Genomic DNA, 13885 nt, shown 5'->3' with positions numbered 1-13885 from the left:
CAGAACACAAAAGAAAACACCCTACTGTTTCAAAGATATATTAAACACCCACTGTCTCTTCACTTGGCCTACTGCATCCTGAGATGCTGAGGCAGGACTGCCATTTAAAAAAGGATAGCTTGGACTACATAGCAACACCTGATTTCGGGGGCGGGTGGAAAGAAAGAGAGGGGAGGGAGACCCAGCACATCCTCAGGGGGAGTGGATATATATATATACTACTGTGCAGTATGCAGAGTGGAACACTGTTCAGCAATGTAAGGCGCAAACAGCTGAAACAGTATCAATGTAGCCCGAACACACCACGCAAATTCAAAGCAGCCACCTTTCAAACGTTATGGGTTGAATGGTGTGGGACTCTGTCATTTACAGTATTTCAGAAAATACAAAGCTCCAGCAAGGGAGAAGAGATCAGTGGCTACCTGACCCAAGTTAGAAGTTGGAGTCAGATTTAAACCTAAGGGAACCTGGGGATGAAACAATGAATCTGCATCGATAAATAGTTACATACTAAATCTATGCGTGCATTCAAACTCATAGAACTGTGTGCCAAACAGTAGGGTCAATGCATGCAGAATGTCATTATGTTTTATGTTTTATTAAAACAGAACCCAAACATCCACGCAAAAGCTCCTTAGGTCTCTGAGACATTTTCTTTGCCTTTACCAACAAGGGAAACTCATGTACGGGTGGTCTTATAGTATGTGAGACAGAGGGGCCACTGGTGAGCACATGGTCTATGATAAGTACATTATATCTCCAGCCAAGTGCAGCATGTAATAACCCAGACGCTACCTTGTAGAAAATTCCTTTATTATAGTGCAAATAACTTTCAGCAGTGACATAATGTAACAACACGTTTAACAACACTTTACACCACGCAGTAAATAAGAAAGTGTTTCTTTGAAAATATGTCATCCTAGGAACATTATCTTTACATTAGTGCCAGAAAATGCCAAGGCTGTTTTCTCAAGGCAATAGGGCTCAATCCTGTTTTGGATATTTTCTCTTAATGCACACGGATTTGCCATTTAGTGCATTGACAATTCTAAGAGCGATCTCTTAGGGGGTTTTAGAGAAGTTGGCAAGATTTGAAACCGGGCTTCAAAATTTAAAAAAATATTAATTTTAAGACAATTCTGGGACAGCCCAGAAAGTAGAAGTCACTTCTATTACCTTGATAGACACATTTACTCCAATTTTGCTGCAGATTGTCGAAAGGCTGCTTATTTCCCCAGAGCCTGATGGTTTTGGTTATTGCGGAACTAGGGCTCTGGGTGGATATAACTCCTTATGTATGCAGATACTTTCCCGTGAAGCTTCAAATTGCACTTTCCATCCTGAAATTCCCACATTAGACCTCTCAGGCTGAGGAGGGTGTGAACGTGTCCTTGTTTCTAGCTAGCCATTAAGACAGTGGGATGTGTTCCCTATTTATTTAGCTAGTCCAAAATGAACCCATCACATCACTTAGAGGAGTCCCAGGAGGCCGGAAATGAACCCATCACATCACTTAGAGGAGTCCCAGGAGGCGGGTCAGAGGACCCTGCTGACTGTAGGGTGATCATTTAACACTGTTTTCCATACCAAGAAGTCTGAGATCAGCTGCTACCGAGAGAAAAGTCACTTCTGACCTCTTCCACTCCCCTGGCTTCTGTCAATCACCCGCTTGGCCACTCAGAAGAGCCCTCTGGGGACAGGGGTGCGCACTACATGAGTCGAATCCAAGCTCGTACAAATATATTTCAGGGTACTTTCTAAGTCTTTTGACAGACACTCCTCAAAAGTGGCTTTTCAAGCCATGAGAAACTGATCACAGGCTGAAAAAATACCTGGAGCTACGGAACAGCTCTCACGGCTGATTGTGGCTGAGAAGCAGCGGGTTCATAAAGCTCCGTAAGATGCAGCTGGTGTCGGTGGACAAGTCTTTGTATATAACACCATAGAACTGTGCTAAACAGTTTTAAAGTTGAGAAGGCTCCAAATATATCACCTATAAAAAGTTCATTATTTGAGTTTGCTTCATTTATCTTAGACTTTGGTTCTGAAACACTGTCTACATTCTTGACACATGAAGAAGACATGGCCGCTTCAGTGCCTCTGCATGTGTAAAAAAACCTTAAAAGCAAAGCAGGACGAGGGGATGCCCTAATAAGACACGTACACTGGACAAACAAAACCTAAACTATATATAAACACACCCCCACCCAGCACCCCTTTCTTCTCCCACAACTGGCCAAAGCAATGTCAAGGGTCCTTCTCTCCAGGACCAATGCAGAGTGTGAAACACACTCCTGTGACTCCAACCATTCCGACCCTTGCAGATACATCAATAACCTGCAGCCTCCCCTCCAGACAGCTTCTAGCTGATCAGCTCTGCAAGGGCAGGGAAGCATGAACGCTGTCGGCTGGAATCAAAGACCTGAAACCCTGAGACTTAATCTCTCAGATGACCTCACTGGATCCCACCTTACCCTGCTTCCTGCAAAACCACACAGAGGCAAGGCAGTATGTCTGCTCAGAAGCTCCAAAGGCATTGCTTTAGGGATACTGGGGAGGGTCTCAGAAGAAAAATTATACAATGAGCTAACAGCCTAAGTTGATATAAATTATTTCCCAGTCAGTAATTTGGGGCAATTTGCTTCTGCCTTACACTGTGTGCTGGAATCATTTTCATAGGACACTATTAAAAACTGATATAATCGTTATTTTAAAAGTTGTCTATGCAATCACTTCCTATACGCTTTCCATTAATTTAATAACAACTTAACGAGCTATCATGTGAGTCTAGAGAGTAGTTAGCCTTACGGAAGGAAGCCCACACTGCGCTAATCCACAGGAAGGAGAAGAAGCAATGCAAACAGAAGTTCACATCATCGACAATGTTGCAAATCAACATCATCGAAATGTTGCAAATTTTCCCAAAGCACTTACAGCAATCTATGTTAAGAAGTCAAAGTTGAGGGGAGTGGAGAATATGCTCAAATTCTTTAAGGTATAGATCCACTTGTTTTATGCTTGGAATACATAATTTCCCCCTCAGACCTAAGTTCATAATCTGTAGACATTGCTCATTCTCTAATACATTGATACATACACTGAATATAAATAAATAACTGAGGAAGCTTAAAAAGCCGAGTTAACATGATGCTGTCCTAAAAAAACGAAACAAAACAAAAACAAAACAACCCCCAAGAAAACATACAAAACCAAACCTTGCACAATCTACATTCTATGTAAATACCCTGACTAAAATGTTGGTTGTGCTACGCAGTCCACTTTAGTGCAGAGATGCATCGATTTGATGTACCGTTGTTGTTTTTAAGGTCGTTAGCACTTTTGTTTCTAAATATCATCTTGCTCTGAAATGATGAATAATTGCTACCAAATCACAAATCATCACAAATCCATTTTAGTTTAGTCTGAGTAAAATCCAGCATAAATGTATTACTTTGTTCTCGGCATAACGGCTCAGCGTCTTTCTTGCGAGCTTTCTTCTCTGGGCAAAGCGCAGATGAAGTTGTCATTCTGGACTTAAACTGCACAGAAAGAGACAGTGAAGTCTGCCTTTTGTTTTTGTTTTCTTTTTGAGTCTCCAGATCTTGCTAGGACACTACTTCTTTCAGACAGTCATGTAGTTGTGGCACCTGATCAGATGTGAAATAGAAGCGCTTTAACCATCAGCCAAGCTTGGTGATCTGGAGGTCCCCATTGATCTTTATGGTATCAATGGCAGATAATGTTTGAATACGATGGTAAAAATCAAAAAGTTGGTGTCCATCCACAAACACTCTGAAACGTGGGTGCTCACAAAGAATCTCCACCTAGAAGAAACAAAGTAACAATTTAATGCACAATTTTGGATGAGTCCTGCTGGAGGGAGGGAAAAACCCCAACAACAAACGCACACTTCATTGTAGAGAAGAAAAGCAACACCCCCAGGGAATCTCAAACATCACAAGGTGCAGAAGCTAGCTAGAGTCCGGACTGCTGGGTTCCACACCCTCCAACGGTCAGCTCACGAGTCCGGGGCCCAGAAGGGATGAGGGGCTGGAGCAAGGAGTCCACTTTGAGAACCGCTGCTGTGTATATCAGTGAAAGGTTTTCAGCGGGAGGCTGTGACGGCCCTTCTGAGCTCCACGCACAGGTACAAAGGGGCACAGGTCTGATAATCTAACACGATGCCCTCACGTCCCTTGCTGAACAATTCCATCCCACCTACAGGGGAGCCGCTCCTGAGGCATGACTGGTCCATTAGCAGAGTCTAATAATAGTCTAGACAAACATGGTAACCACTGAGAGGGAGGACTACACAGTAATTACCACTGGACAAGAATGTGTAATTAACAAGGCTTTGTTAAGACAAACAAACACTGAGTCCACATGGGAAACGCTTTTCCATAATTCATCATAGAGGTTTCTTTTTCTTTTTTTGAGCCGGGGTTTCTCTGTGTAGCCCTGCTGTCCTGGAACTCACTCTGTAGACCAGACTGGGTTTGGCCTGCCTCTGTCTCCGTGCACCACCACCACCCACCACCACCACCACCACCACCACCACCACCACCACCACCACCACCACCCCACCACCACCCCACCCCCCCCCCCCCCCCCCCCCCCCCCCCCCCCCCCCCCCCCCCCCCCCCCCCCCCCCCCCCCCCCCCCCCCCCCCACCACCACCACCACCACCACCACCACCCACCACACCACCACCACCACCACCACCCCCACCACCACCCCCCCCCCCCCCCCCCCCCCCCCCCCCCCCCCCCCCCCCCCCCCCCCCCCCCCCCCCCCCCCCCCCCCCCCCCCCCCCCCCCCCCCCCCCCCCCCCCCCCCCCCCCCCCCCCCCCCCCCCCCCCCCCCCCCCCCCCCCCCCCCCCCCCCCCCCCCCCCCCCCCCCCCCCCCCCCCCCCCCCCCCCCCCCCCCCCCCCCCCCCCCCCCCCCCCACCCCACCACCACCCCACTCCACCATCACCCACCACCACCACCCACCACCACCACCACCACCACCACCACCACCACCCACCACCATCACCCACCACCACCACCACCACCCACCACCATCACCCACCACCAACCACCACCACCCACACCTGGCCACCACAGAGTTTAATAATTGGCTGTGCTATAATGCTTTTAGAAAAGCACTGGCAATCACCATGCATGTCGAATGTGGTATTAGTCACATTTACTTCATATTACTGTTTAAATTATAGATAGCATCAGGAAGTTCATTTCATTGCATTTTTTGTTGTTGGGAAGCACTGTCTTCCTCCTAGTCAGAAGCTCACAATCACGAGTCAGGTGTGAAGATTTACTCTCTGAGATCGCTCAGTTGGCAAAGCACTCTGTCTTGCAAGCAAGAGGACCCACATTTAATTCTCCCCCCTCACACTCCCCCCAAAAGTGTCAGGCCCCAAATGTGCCTGTTATATCAGTGGTGGAGAGGCGGAAACACAGGGATACTTGGGTTCACTGGCCAGCCACTTTAGCCCAACTGATGAGATCTAGGACAGTGAGAATCCCTGTCTCAGAGGAGGTGGATGACGGTGTCTGAAGCATGATACCTGAATTGACCTCCAGCCTTCAAGCACACACATGTGCATACACACACACACACACACACACACACACACACACACACACACACACACACAGCTTACCACTTAAGAAACCAGCATAGCAGGAGTCGCCCACAAGGACTTACCATTCTAAAGGAGGACTGAGGGAAAGCCTAACTTCCTAGGTTAGGGTTACAAGGGGAACAATCTCATTTCTATCACTGATGTAAAAAAGTTATGGATTTTTATTTTGCCTTAGACTCTAAGGAAAGAGCAAGAGTCCGGAGGGAGGCCTTGAGAAGCTCCACATGGAGAACAAGGCACTAAGAGCAGTTCTGTTTGCTCTGGCTTACTGTAGCATGGAGCCTTTAACCAAGCGGCCATTATTGTGAAGTGCGGTAAGATCGTCACCAGGCCCGACACGTCAGCAGGCGCTTTCATATGGCCGACTTGAACCTCTTACATGGCAGTGCCCTGCAGAGGAGTGTATTGCTACTGATGGCGAGTTTGGGCTGTGTTTCCTGCCTGCTAGACAGCAGGAGCAAACCTCTAATATCCAACCAAGCCCAAGGGAAGAAATTTGTCAGCCACACAGCTTGTGACCATGAGACAGACAGGCTTAATTAACCCACAGGGGAAAATAAATACACAAATATGAACTCATTAGCAAAGGGAATGAGAGCAGATGAAATAATAATCACTAAATTGTTTTAAACCCCAAACCAATAAGATTTTGAGCTACTCAAAGGCTGAGAAACAGGAAAATTCTGGATACTTATTAATATTTAATAATGAATCAGACACTCGAGGGTGGGTTTTCACTGCGTGCCTAACACTATGCTGGGAATTACACAGAAAATTATTGACTAAGTCCTCCCAGCTTAGCCTGACGGTACAGGTCTATAATGCCAGCTACTCTGCAAACTGAGCCAGGAGGATTAGAAATTCAAGGCCGGCCTGGGCAATTTAGGGAGAACTTGTTTTAAAATAGAAACAAAAAAAGAGGGCTGCGATTGTAGCTAGATGGCAGACCTTACCTAATGTGCACAAGGCCTTGAGTTCCATCTCCACTACCACCCCCAAAGTAAACAAATAAATAATTAATACCTCCGTATCGGCTAAGTAGAATTGTGGTTAAGGATTGAGCAATTAGGTATGTACACAGGCATCCATTAACTAAACACATGGGTTGAACAGAATCAAGAGCTACTGTGGCAAGCTCTAACGCCTATCAGCAAGCACATCTCTTTTGTTTTTTATTCTTTTCTCACAGCGGGCTGACAAGTTTCTTGGACACCAAGAAATTCTTGAAGAGCTCTTGGCACACAGTAGATAAGGAGTCCGCAGCAGCCCTGCCAACCCTGCGCTCAGGCTCTCGAGGTTCCTACCCTGAACGGCTGGTCCGGGATGAATGGGAAGTACGGGATTGCCGACTGCTCTTCCCCCCTTTCTCCGGAGATACACGAGTTTCTGAGGAGCTGCCGGTCTGTGAACACAGCTTTGAGTTCGATTGCCACATCGGCAGGGGGATCTTCCGAGTCACCGCAGGTCAAGCTGATGGCAAAGCTAAAAAGAAAGTGTCACTTAGCTGGAGTTAGATGTAACATTTAATTTGACCCAGTTCCTCCCGGTGTGGGTTCCTCTGCTTGGAATGGGCTGCTACTGTTTACACAGAGTTTAAACACCGAGAAGATTACACCCAGACCAATAGATTTTGTTACCTAAAGCAGGCTCTGGCGAAAATGTTACTGTAACTGAAAATAACTGCAACTGAAGACTTCAAATGCCCCAGGCCACCCATGCCTTAATCCATTTCAGAATTCTCAAAAACAGCTCCAGAAGTTGACAAGGGAAATATCTTGTAAAGTTTGGTTCTTATTTATTCTAATGGCTTTTACGACGTTTCAAAACCATAAAAAAGAAAATGAAGTCTTTTGGCCTCCTCAAGGGTCAAAGAGAAACTGTAGGCCTATTTTTGTCATTGCTGATATAAATAGCTATCTAGCGAGATGATGGCTAGGATTCATACACATTCTTCTCATGGGAACATGGTACTTTCTTGGCGCTCCTAAGTAGCAACCCTGAGGAGGAGACGGCAGCCACAGCTCAGCAACTGCAGGGCTCTGTCCTTACCTTTCTGGGTTGAGGTCTACGATGCCCATCACTAATACCTTCTTGCCTGGTCGCATGCCACCCTTAATGTGCCCACAAAATGGAACTATCTGCAAAAGAGGAGGGCACACACAGGAAGTTTACGAAGAGCCAAGCCCTCGGCCCTGAGGCCCTGACCCACCAGAAAGCAAGAAAAATGCAACAGAAAGGAAGGCATAAAGGTGGAGACGCTGAGCACATTGATTTACCAGTCGTGGGAAGTACACGTCGGCTTGAACTGGAGAACCCAGGGAGTTGTTTAAGTGCCCATCATCAAGTTTCTAAAAATAGAAGCACACAGATTGGCTTGCCACAGATCCTTGTTTATTAGGGAGTGAATGGAAGGGCGAGGAATCAACACAAATCTGCCGGAGTCCAGCAGCCCTCCACAGACACACAGGCAGCGTCTGCACAGGATGCCTCTTTACAGCTCATTAAATAACCGCGAAACAAAACCCGGCCTTTCCACCCGGTCTAAGCCTCTGATGATCCCCGGCCTCTCGGACCGGATCAAATTCAAGGTCGCGGCCCCCGGGCAGCAAAGCCCGTGTGGGTGGGCGGCAGGCCCCTCTCCAGGCACGAATGCTCTTGGAACCTCTGCCCCCCCCCGGGCCTGTCCTCCGGGACGTGGCCGGTGAGCAGCGACGGCGCGCCGCTTCTCTCGGGAGCCCCGGGCGCGGGGCCGTTCCCAAGGGGGGAAATCCCCGGCCGCCGGGGCCGCGGCCCGACACGAACCCACGTGCACGCACACGCGCCCGGCGCGCACCTGGCCGGCGCCCTCCTGCCCCGCGCCCCCGGGGCCCGGCGCTCCCACCCCGCGGCGGCGGACAGGTACCGCGCCGCCCGCAGCGCCGCCGCCGGCCCGTAGCCCTCGCCCCGGGCCCGCGGAGCTCCCCTCCTCGCGGGCGGCCGCTGCACTCACCACCACGGCGTCGCTGTCGGCCACCGACCCCGCCATGTTCCTGCAGCGAGCGCCGGGGACGCGGCGGCGGCGGCGGCGGCGGCGGCGGCGGGCGCGGGTCCGAGCCGGGCGCGCGCTCACACGGGCGCGCGCGCACGCCCCGGGCTGGCGCGGCCGCAGGCCCGGGAGGGGAGGGGAGGGGAGGCGGGCGGCGCGGAGGTCGCGGCGGCGGTGGCGGCGGCGGCGGAGGGAGGACGGTGGCGAGGGCCGCAGTGCGTCGGCCCGGGGTGGCATTTAAAGGCGGCAGAGCCCGGCTCGGGAACCGGGGACCGGGAACAGGGCGGGGACGCGGCCGGGGCGCCGCGGCTGGCTCAGCGTGCCCTGCCCCACGGCCATTGGACCGTGGCTGGAGGCCGGGGAGGGCGGTGGCTCGTCGGCGGCGGGAAGGTGGGTGGGGCCGGGGAAGGGGGGCGGGCAGGGAGGGCCCAGGTGGGCCAGGTGACAGGTGTGGGGACACTCCTGCCCCTCCTGGCCGGCAGCCTAATCACTCACCTCCTTCCGCATCCTGGGGGCCGGGGTGGGGCGGGGACGGTGGGGAGCCTGGTCCAGAGAAGATGGGGGACCCCAAAGCGGGAGGCCCGGCGTGGCTTCTTTCAGAATTCCAGCCGAGTGGGAGGAGAGGTTGGTTTCACTGTGGGTCCGAGGCTTGCAGGAGATATTTGACCCTAAAGAAAGAGGCGGCGGGACTCCAGGGAGGGAGTTTGCCCAACACCGGACACCGAGCAGGGCTCTCTTCCCCGGGGAAGCGCAGGCCCGTGTCCGGACCTAGAAGCTTTCTTCGGCAGGTGCCTGGCCAAATCGCAAATTCAGCTGGACACAGCCTCTGTCCTGAGCTAGTTTACTTCACTTGCTTAGTTCGGGGTAACGCGTGCCTCACAGAAAACCCCCCGACATTCTTTGTGGAATAGTTCCCAGGGCATACACTTCTCTTTCATTCTAAGGCTCGGACTCCTCTATGGGAGCTCCACACCAGCATTATTATGTAACTTCTCTGTTAGGTGACATCCTTGTCTTACCCCGTGCACTGGGCGAGTCGCCACACTAATAAGCAAGGGGCTTGGGTGAGCTGCTCCAGTCCCGAAGGGACCCTTCGTGGGGCCTGGCATCCCTGCGGCTTTTGTATTTCAGTTTTACTGTACGGACCCGTGTTAATCATGGTAATCTCCGTGGTGCGGGGGAATTACCCGGGCACGCCTGGAATCCAGAGAGCCTTTGTGGAAATGGAACTCAGAATTAGAGGCCGAAGTGAGGTGTCATTGTGCTTCCTATTTTGCTCTTGTTTACTAGTCTGAGCTTAAAAAAAATCACACCTATTATTCTAAGATATTGGGCAATTATAGGAAACTTGATATTTTAAAGTCATGCTTTGATTATCTGAATTTCTAAGACTCTAGTATAGGGAAAAGCCCCAAAGTGATTGTTTGCCATTAGCTAAGAGTGGTGCAGTAATCAAGGGGATTATAAAGGGCTGGTGTCCTGGGTTCAAATTCTGCCTCTTACTGCTGATAGTAGCATGCTTTAATTTCTTCATTAGAGATGATGGTGATGATGACTATGATGATGCCTATCTTGAATTACTGTGCAGATTAGTAAACTGGTTCACACACCTTCCCAAGAAGAGCACCTCGAACGTTCTAAAGCAAGACTTGAGTGTCTGCTGTTGACCAGGAACTGAGGAGCAGCAGGGACATTGTTGAGATTACATTCTAGTGAGGAAAGGCAGGCGAAAATACGCAATTATGCAGGTAGTAAAGATTCTGGAGAAAAATGAGGCAGGCAGGGAGAGAGTGTAGGAGGGGACTGTCTAAGTCGGGTAGTCTGGTAAAGTGACCTTGAGAAAAACTCTGAAGGAAGGAGGGAGGGTGGGCGGGAGGGCAGGACCTACAGAGGAAGAGGTGGCTGGCAGCAGGAACTGTAAAGACGGAGCCCCAAGGTGGGACCTTGGGGCTCTGCTGGGCTGGTGGTGCAGAACTGAGTGCTAAGGTCTTTTACTCCAAGGAAATGGGAAGACACTGGAAATCTCTGAGCAAGGGAGAGGAAGCTTGTTTTGAGGGGTTTGGGGGAGCAAACCCAGGACCTTGCATGTGCAGGGCAAGCATACTGCTGCTGAGTCACATACTGGATCTGTACCCTCTCCAGCTGACGTGACAAGGGCCTCAGAGAACAGGCAACAGGTAGTGAGAGGGGCAGGGAGTGGGAGGCTCCTGCCTGGCCCAGATGAGAGGAGGAAGCCAGGGCAGGGACCCCCCAGGGCACCTAGCAGTTCCCACCACCAAGCTCTCACAGTTTGTCACTGAGCTTCCCTTAGGGCTTAGAAGCTTCTAGTTCTGAAAGGCTGTGTGAGGGGTACCAACCACACAGTGGGGTTAAGTGTGGTGTTGCTGCTAAATGAACCTCATGATACCTGGCTTTTCAGAGTGAAGAATAACCCTTAGATTTGTTTGTGAGTGGAGCTTAAGATATTGGGTTGCTGAAGATGGGTTTCTTACATCCTAGGGTATAAAGAATTAGCAAGCGGGGGGCGGGGGCGGGGGGGGGGGGGGGCGGCGGGGCGAGCGCACACCTTTGATCCCAGCACTCAGGAGGCAGAGCCAAGTAGATCTCTGTGAGTTCGAGGCCAGCCTGCTCTACAGAGTGAGATTCAGGACAGGCACCAAAACAACACAGAGAAACCCTGTCTCGAAAAACAAACAAACAAACAAACAAAAAGAATTAGCAAGGTGCAGAACAGCCTGGCCTATGTCAACATGATAAATTTCCTTTATTAAAACAAAACGAACAAAAAAAGCTTGATTCTTCTCAGTCAATCTAAATGGTTAATTACACATAAGAGAGAAAGCCTAAAAGCTTGTCTTGGTAGCTAAAATCTAAGCAGGGTTGAACAACTTCCTACACAGGAAAGCTACTAGCGAATTAATGAACTAAAGCTTCCAAATTTTCCTGAGTTCCTAGAGTGAAAGACAGGCAAACATTTCTCTATGCCTTGGTTATAGGCATTTATCTCCCAAAAAGATTAACCAAGAATATGATCTGATTATGAAATACAGCCAGAACTCACGATGAACAACATTTCTGCTAGGAACTTCTTTTTAGAAGTTCTAAGGAACTAAAAGTCTAAAACAGCAGCAGTCAGACGTGATTGGTCTGGAAAAATATGCAAGTAGGTCTTTGAAGATGGGCTTCTCAGATTAAAAACAGGAGCCCGCTTTCTCTGTCCCTTTGATCCTATAGACTTGCCATCATCTGTGCTTGCAGATTTCTGAGGGCTCGAGGAGAGTGATGCCCGCCTGTACCCCAGCCAGCACCTTATCAGTATTGCTGTAAGAAGTGGGACTCAAGAGCCAAGATTTGTAAACATTCCACCAAGTACCTCTAACAGGATGGACCCCCAGAGCCCTGTGGGGGTAGCCACGAGCTCAGAATGTCCCTGCACTCTGTTCACTATTGCCTGGTTAATTTTGATATAAACCTGATATGCTTATGGTGCCTGAATATTTATTAAAATTAAACCTCTCAAAGCATTTGCTGTGTTTGTTGTCCGAAGGACGTTGATTCCCTCAGACTCTGGGCTGGCAAGGGAGGCCATAGCCCACTCTGAGGACAGGGCCTTGCACAGTGCTGTAAGTTCACCCAGGCATTTAGTTCTTAATAATTGTTTTTGTTAAGCCAGTCCGTGCTCTTATGACCAATATTCACAAAAGACAACAAAATACCCAAACTCAGCATTCTTTGATTTGCCTACTTAGGTAGGAGGGCACATTATCAAGCAACTTTTCTGGATTTCAAAACATGATTACAGTTTTTAATTATTTTAGGAACTATAGCCTGGTTATCAAATAATTCTCTTAGACATACACAGAATTTTCTCATACCCAAACAATTAGGAGACAGCTGTAAAACTTGGCAGTCAACACTGGTTCTGAACATTTCATTAACTTCTGTTATTTATGGGGAAGCTAGACCCAGCCTCCTGCATGTGTTTTAATTACAGAGCACAGAAAGGACTGATCTCAGAAAGTGCCCCCCCCCCAGAAGATAGTTGTGACCCATTCCCTGGAAGAGAGCAGGGCTTCAAAGACTGTGCAGTTCCATGTCCCCTGTCCCCTTCCGGGTGGCTCTCTTCTGTGAACGGTAACAAAAGCCTGGCAAATCGGAGGCATAACTCAGCTTCCTGCCCCCAGAACTGGCATTGTGAACGGAAGGTGTTTTGAGATTCCTCACAGCTAGTCTTGTGCCAGTTCCGAGAGTTATTGCCTGCACTGGGGCCTTCTCCCCAGCTCACCTTCCAAGAAACTGCTGAGACCAGAGCTCTCTGCTGGGTGTGTGATGCTCCTCATTGTTCTGGACACTTCTGTTTTCAATTGTTGGTGCATAGTCCTCCCTTTCGTGGTTCTGTGATTTTATTTTCTTGTTTGGTGGTATAAAGGGCTTTTTCATCTTGGAGTTTTGTGGGAACTTGTGTGGCTTGGGTTAGTGGAAGAGACACTCTGTTCCTTGGGGATTTAGAGTCCCTGACCCACAAGAGGGAAGTCAGGAAGCATCTGCCTGGTGTTCAGGAGGAAACATCTAGGTGACACAGATTGCCAGCCTCCTTCAAAGCTGAGGATGGCTTCTACAAAGAACATGGAAGTTTAAACTTGATGTTCACATTTGAATGCTCGTGTGTTTTGCATGTTTAGGGATTCATTGAGCTAGGCTGTGCTGTGGTTGCTGTTTTGTTAATGTTTTACTTTCATAAAAAGGCCAGGCATGTTAGTATGTTCTTTAATACCAGCACTAGGGTGGCAGAGGCAGGCAGATCTCGGTGAGTTCAAAGACCAGTCTGGTCTACGTAGTGAGCTCGCCAGGCAAGCCAAAGCTATATAGTGAGACCACCCTCTGCCCCCAGCAAAACAACACCACCACAAAAATAAGGACCCGCCACATGCATATCTTCACTTAAAGTGTTTAGCTCTGTGTGTCTCAGGGACACCACTGTTACCATAATGTTAGGGCTAAGGACACACAAAATATGATTGAATAGTCTACCTACAATATATCCCTTTGGAATATTTTCAGCTGGTTATCCTGAGAATTTGCAGATAGGGGCAGCTCTGAAAAGGAATTTTCATCTATAAGGGAAGGAAAATTGTGTTAATAATTCCCTATATCAGGACGAGGGATACCTTGAATGATTTTATGCCTGGAGAGGCCACAGAACCAGAGAATCTT

General features: G+C 49.3%; 1 protein-coding gene and 1 long non-coding RNA gene across 2 annotated transcripts; one reads left to right on the top strand and one right to left on the bottom strand.

The window, feature by feature from the left end:
- Positions 1-796: 796 nt before the first annotated feature.
- On the bottom strand, positions 797-8720 carry Lgalsl (galectin like). Its single transcript, XM_028876321.2, has 5 exons — positions 8636-8720; positions 7923-7994; positions 7696-7784; positions 6951-7128; positions 797-3824 (listed from the first exon to the last, which is right to left on the bottom strand). The coding sequence occupies exons 1-5, from the start codon at positions 8669-8671 to the stop codon at positions 3681-3683; spliced, it is 519 nt and encodes a 172-aa protein (XP_028732154.1). The 5' UTR covers positions 8672-8720; the 3' UTR covers positions 797-3680.
- Positions 8721-9177: 457 nt separating this feature from the next.
- LOC119088629 lies at positions 9178-12195 on the top strand. The gene is made up of 2 exons (XR_005092304.1): positions 9178-9295; positions 11930-12195. It is a non-coding gene; the product is annotated as an uncharacterized LOC119088629 (long non-coding RNA).
- Positions 12196-13885: the final 1690 nt, after the last annotated feature.

The sequence above is a fragment of the Peromyscus leucopus genome, chromosome 10, assembly GCF_004664715.2.
Source record: "Peromyscus leucopus breed LL Stock chromosome 10, UCI_PerLeu_2.1, whole genome shotgun sequence".
Classification (NCBI taxonomy): Eukaryota; Metazoa; Chordata; class Mammalia; order Rodentia; family Cricetidae; genus Peromyscus; species Peromyscus leucopus.
This window is presented reverse-complemented; position numbering and strand designations above follow the sequence as displayed.